Raw genomic sequence first — 6,000 nt, forward strand, 5'->3', positions numbered from 1 at the left:
TAGCTGAGGGAAACAGAGACTTCTTACAAGATCCTTCTCTGGTTCTCTCTAGAAATACAAGGAAGAAACAGCAACAACAGCAAAGCTTGTRTGTGGTTGTTTTTCCCTTTCACTTTTAATGAAAAGGTGAAGTTTAATATTGGCTGTTGTTTTGAACACACACTTTTGGGCACATATGCTTCAAATTCGTAAATGGAAAAATTGTGAGTATTCGTTTTCATTTTGCAGTGGTTGTGACATGCTATTCTCTCATTAAGATTATAACATTTGCAGCCACAGGAAACTACTGTGCAGCTGTGAGGACATGTCGTGAGAGGTGTTAATGGCTTCATGTTATCTCACAGTAATGGTGACATTGATGAGTCTCCCCTGTAACTCAGAGAGCTTACACACTACCACGTAGCTTGTAGAATTAATTACTCAATTTTCATTCTGTAATGGCGTTGTGTTTAGAGCCATCTAGAGACATTTGTGCATCATTTACCTGATAGTAACAGCTTTAAAAGTTTTCATTAAATTGTTAAATGATGGATTTCTTTTCTTTCTTTTTCCAAGCAACCATAAAGGGTTGCCAAAAAGTATTAATAATAATTGTTACTAAGGATATCAGTAAATATATTATTAGAGGGAGTCTTCGAGTGAATTTATTAAATGAATGGTCTTTCCGTGAGTCTTCAGTTTCTTTTTTAATGGGGACAAGGTCATCAACTGTGATCTGTGTGATCTGTGTGAATGCTCCACAACTGTCAAAAGCACAAGTTCAGAAATACCACTTGGATTCCTGGTTAGCTTGTTCTGGTTTATTTTTAAAAGCAGAAAGAATCTTTCAGAGGAAACAAAAATACTAGCTAAAGATCACTGGTGGTGTTTCAGTAGAGAGCTTCAGCTTTTATTGCCTGTTATTTATATCACTGTCTTGCTGAGAGGCCTTGCCATTGTGCTGAATGCTGCACAAATGTATTGTGAGATACTTTGTGCCAAAGATCTTCAAGGTATAAATAAACAACGCAAAGGGTAAAAGGGAGAACAGAACCTCKTGAGTAGATACACTCCCATTCACATCTGAACAGAGGATGGAAGAGAAATTGATTTCTAGTTCAGGGATCTTTGCCTTGGCTTACAATGCATTTCTCTACTATTCTGTAGTTGGCTTATGCCACATGTTTTTGCCGGTATAAGCCTGTATGAGGCATGAATTCTGACTGCTGTAGCTATGCCAACTAGTCTCAGGTGTGACAGCTGCCTTGTTTAATCCGCCTGTGCTCTATAATGAGCAAGGTGGGCATCATGGGCTTGAGCAAGTGTGATAGCAAAGGCAAAACTGTAATAACGTACCCGCACAGGGAGTATTTTGGTAGTGTTACAACACTGTAGTTTGGCACAGACCTTGGGTGACCTCTGGAGAGCTCTGTGTCAAATCATCATTTTCTTCCCAGATATACTATAATTAATGACCCACTGAGAGGTAAAGTGAACTGTTGTTTAAAAATATAACTTAAGCAGTGTTGTGTGGCAGCCTTTAACCCACAGAAATAACAAAGCTGATGATATGAYTTCTGAAATGTTTATTAATTTCATATTTAAAATATGGTGTGAACAAGGAAATATATTTTTTCTTTTCCTTTTTTTTCCAGGAATTTGGAAAGTCCTGGGAGGAAGTACAGTCAGAGGATGATCGGGAATTGCTAGATAACCTAGAAGAGTAAGAATTACTATTTGTCCATTATAAAGACTTGCAAGAACATTACTGTTGAAAGTAGTTACAGAGAAAATACTCTGCATAGTTAGTACACAGTTAAATTCATTTAAGCTAATCYAATCAACTCCCAGATAATTCTCATCAAAGACACTTCTCCACAGCAAGGGCTGTAAATTTCATATTGCAACCCACACCTATTTTTCAGTTGCAAATAGTTCAAACAGCAGTCCTCAGGGTGTTTAATGATGTGAGCAAAAGATTTGTTTACTTTAGTAAAAAAAATAGTTGAGTTGCTTTTAATCAAATTTAAAATCAAGAGTAAGCATCAAAAATGTCAGCATGAGATATAAGTGATATAAAGAAGAAAATTTGATAAAATGGTGACAACTAGGAATTAAAGCAGGATTCCAAAGCAAACTTATGAGCAGTGCTGAGTGAGGGCACCATCTGCCTCTTCTCTGTGTTCCTCTTTGCTCCAGGGTCTCAGATCATTGCAGAGGTGCCTTTCTTGACCCAAGAGAACTGAATAAGCAGGAAATAACTTGAGGGTAGAAATTATCCCTTAATTCAAGCACGGAACTGAGCATTGGGCTCCTGGCAGGTTATGGTTCTGTCTGTGACTTAAGCTTAAATTTACAGGATTTTGTATCTAAATGGATGAGTGATGGTAAAGTACTTACTGTGTGTGTGCATACCTAAATGTGGCAGAAAAAAGTGTCTCTTCTGGGGAATAGTGATATCTGATAGACTGATAACACCTAGAGTGAATTCTACCTGATAATTGTCTTTGGTTCATATACTGAAAGCTTACAAAGGTACAAAAAAGATGAAAAACTGTATTAAAATGAACAGTGAAAACAATTTGTTATGATTTGCCAAACCAGATTGAGTTTGAGGTTAACATCCAATTATTTAGCCGTGCAGTACTTACTGCCTGTCTTCATAGGAATTATCCAACAGTAACTACTCAGTTATTCTTGAATTTTAATTTTTTTAGACAATAAACCATTTTCTCATCACATGTTTGCCTATAAATCCTTACTGTCTCTTCCACCCCTTTAAAGTATTCAATTTCTTTGGATTTATTATGGTGCTGTGAGAGCAGAATCTGAAATGCTCTTTCACAAAATGTCTCTTTTCCACAATTAAATGACTCTCTTTTGCCTTTAAATCGTAAGAGACTGGTCTGACTGGGAAGAGCATCCCATGTGTGCAGTTTGCCTGTTCTGTGAACAGCAAGCAGATACCACAGAAAAACTGTATTTTCACATGCAGGTAAGACTTATTTTAAATGTCATTTCTTTTGTTAGTTTGAGAAAAAAGTTGCATTGTAGCACTTTTGTTGAGATCAAATCTGCTGCTGCATTAGAATGCTCTCTGTAGTGCAGRACTAAGACCCTGCATGTCTAGTATCTGCTCTCAAAAATATTCAGTGGAACCAAGTTTTATATTGAGAATATGAATAACTGTTTCTGTTGAGTGTATAGACTGATACAGACAATAAAGAGGTAGGATCTGTTATAGATTTTATTAGCTACACTGACTTAAAAACAGTAAGTTAAATTAAATTAATTAAATTAAACAAATACATTTGATGTTTAGAATCTGTTCCAGTTTTAATAAACTATTTAACTGGAGAATGGCTGTTTAACCATATATGAAAGTCTCCAATGAAACAAAACTTATCRGGGTTTGTTTCATGTAGTTGTATTTGCATGTGTGTATGCATGTGTCAGTGTCATTCCATAAAAATTCGAGCAGTTTTTACTTGGAATACTAGTAGTGATAAGTGGGTTTTTTTTCTTTGCTTTTTTTTCCCTCTAGAAATCACATGGATTTGACTTTCTTAAAATAAAGTCCGAGCATGGTAAGTAATATATACTGTAATGTTCAGCATTTGCCACTAGYATGGAGAAAACCGCATCATAAGAATACTGCAAAACAACTGTATCGATTTGATTTTTGTCCAGAGATTTAACTTTTCCATTATGGAAACTGTTTGTGCCAGTTGACAAAGGAAGCCAAAGGACACTTTATTTTACTGAAACTGTTGTTGGTGCCAAGGATGTGTGCTATTTTCCTCTGAACCATTGTATTTTTTCACAGAATACTTTTTACCCACTTTGTGTCCCAAGCCCTTCTGCTAGTGCCCTGTAATAATAAGTGTTCCTATTACTGTTATTATGATGATGCCTATTAAGACTTGCTTCTGACTTAGAAGGTGCTGCTCTAAGTTGTGTTTGGCCAGTGTTTGTTTTCTGCTATAGAGTGAAAGGAAGAAAAGCAATTCTGATTTTTAAGTTAAAAGAAGGGCTAATTCTCCTGCAGCTGGGAAAAAAAGCATTTGTTCAGTTAATTTGTTAAGTTACAGAAATATACTTTTATACCTAATCCAAGAAAGCATTTGTAAAGTGCTTGTTTTCTACCATCTCTCCTAGGGCTGAATTTTTATCAGCAAGTAAAACTAGTGAATTTCATCAGAAGAGAGATCCATCATTGTCGTTGTTACAATTGCCAGGAGAAATTTCAATCTAAAACAGAATTGATAAGTCATATGGAAGAGACCAAACATGTTACATTCCTGCCAGACAGGTCTACATGGGATCAACCACAGTAAGGGCTAACGTGTCTTCCAGCATTTATACTGCTACTTGATATCATCTTTAAAGCATTAACCTGAAAGTTCTGGATTTTGCCAGTCTTGAAGTACCCAGAGCTCCCCAGTGATTCCAGTGGCCCAGATGAAGTAGTAAATGGTCTCAAAGCTACTCAGAAGTAGAAATCACTGTATTTTCAGAAGTTTAAAGGAGCATGGATACTGCTTTTCCAGTTACATCCAATACGTAATGTCCTCATAAGTTGAGTCTGCATTAGCAAGTTGATACGCTAGAGGAGTTTCTTGTGCAAATTTGCCTTTTTCCTATATTTACAGTCATGCTGTGCAGTGAAAGGCATAACAGATGCACTCAGAGCACTTTCTCTCTAGATGGAACCAAAGTTGAAGGTGTACTTCGTACTGCCATGCCATCTCRAATGCAGCACTTGCAGGCACAAGATCTTCCAGCTGTTAACTGTCTACACAGATGCAGTTCGTGCCTGGGATGGGCATATTTCATTGCTAGTAAAGATACATTGTAGATGTATAGTCAGAGAATCAAACTGAACCCCTTTGCACCGCACCACTTACTAGCATGAATGTACCCATAACATCTACCTAACTTTAGGTATCAAAATGTTGTTCACCGTTGGTTTTCTCCATGGCAAATGAAGAGTGTCACAAGACACTATGATTCAGATTTTAAGTAGGCTGAATAGTTCTAGATGTCTTCATAGGCAGCAGAGCACAAGGCAACCAATGTCCTAACTTAAACATCTCAGTTCAGCATTTGATGTTGGATGAATCTGGTCCTGTAGCCTCCGCTTTGACAGTAATAAGCAAATAGGGGGAAGGACCTGTCTGTTTCCATCTCTTCTTTTTTCAGTAAGACTATTTCAAGATGTATGCGCTAGTTTGTTTTTTTCGGCATACTGATTACTATCAACCTAGGGAACCAGACTTTCTTTTTCCTTTTTTAAATCTAATCTCATAAAATGTGCTCAGCCTCTTTGAGACAAAACATGTGACATGTAGTAATATTCTGTTCTGTTGAATCTTGTTATTTTCAGGTATTATTTTCCAACCTATGAAAACGATACACTCCTGTGCACACTGTCAGACAGTGAAGATCTGATAGCTGAGGACCCTAGTGAAGATATCCCTGTTGTAAGTGAAGATACATCTAATCTAAAGGCTCTTAAACAGAGCAGTGTTTTAAATCAGCTCCTGTATGAAGAGAAAAAAAGTCGGGAGAGATTTTGACCTTGAGTTACAGTCACTGATCTTTGAATGCTTCACCTTCAAGACAAAAAAATACATTCTTTTACAAATGTATGAATATGGTTTAGCTCATAAATGTTATGACTGGGCAAATAGTACATGAATGGGAATGATAAATAAAAATCATATGTAAACATTTTTAATTTATTTTCCCTTAAGTTCTTGCTTCATTTTAAAATTCAGTTCTGGATTTTCTGCTAGTTCTCACAATAATTTTGGTGTTACTTACAAATAGGTTTTCTGTTTTTTTCCTTCGTAGAATCAGAGTTGTATTTAAGGACATCTTGTGCAAGGCATGAGTAATAGAGACAACATGTTTTGATATATGAGCAAATGAGTGAGACTCATTGTTATTGCTGTTAGAGAGCATATGGAAAAGAACCTGAATTCAATTCTTGGTTTGTGACATAAAGCAAATTTTGCT

General features: G+C 36.4%; 1 protein-coding gene across 1 annotated transcript in view; it reads left to right on the forward strand.

The window, feature by feature from the left end:
- Positions 1–5,714, forward strand: part of ZNF277 (zinc finger protein 277) — a 54,138-nt gene extending 48,424 nt beyond the window's left edge. Inside the window, exons 8-12 of the mRNA XM_085318522.1 lie at positions 1,635–1,702; positions 2,878–2,974; positions 3,524–3,566; positions 4,138–4,312; positions 5,366–5,714. Coding sequence (XP_085174648.1) covers positions 1,635–1,702; positions 2,878–2,974; positions 3,524–3,566; positions 4,138–4,312; positions 5,366–5,558 — 576 coding nt within the window. The 3' untranslated portion in view covers positions 5,559–5,714. The remainder of the gene's footprint in view (positions 1–1,634; positions 1,703–2,877; positions 2,975–3,523; positions 3,567–4,137; positions 4,313–5,365) is intronic.
- Positions 5,715–6,000: the final 286 nt, after the last annotated feature.

The sequence above is a fragment of the Rhea americana genome, unplaced genomic scaffold (assembly GCF_003343005.1).
Source record: "Rhea americana isolate MKP2758 unplaced genomic scaffold, rheAme1 scaffold_54, whole genome shotgun sequence".
Taxonomy (NCBI): domain Eukaryota; kingdom Metazoa; phylum Chordata; class Aves; order Rheiformes; family Rheidae; genus Rhea; species Rhea americana.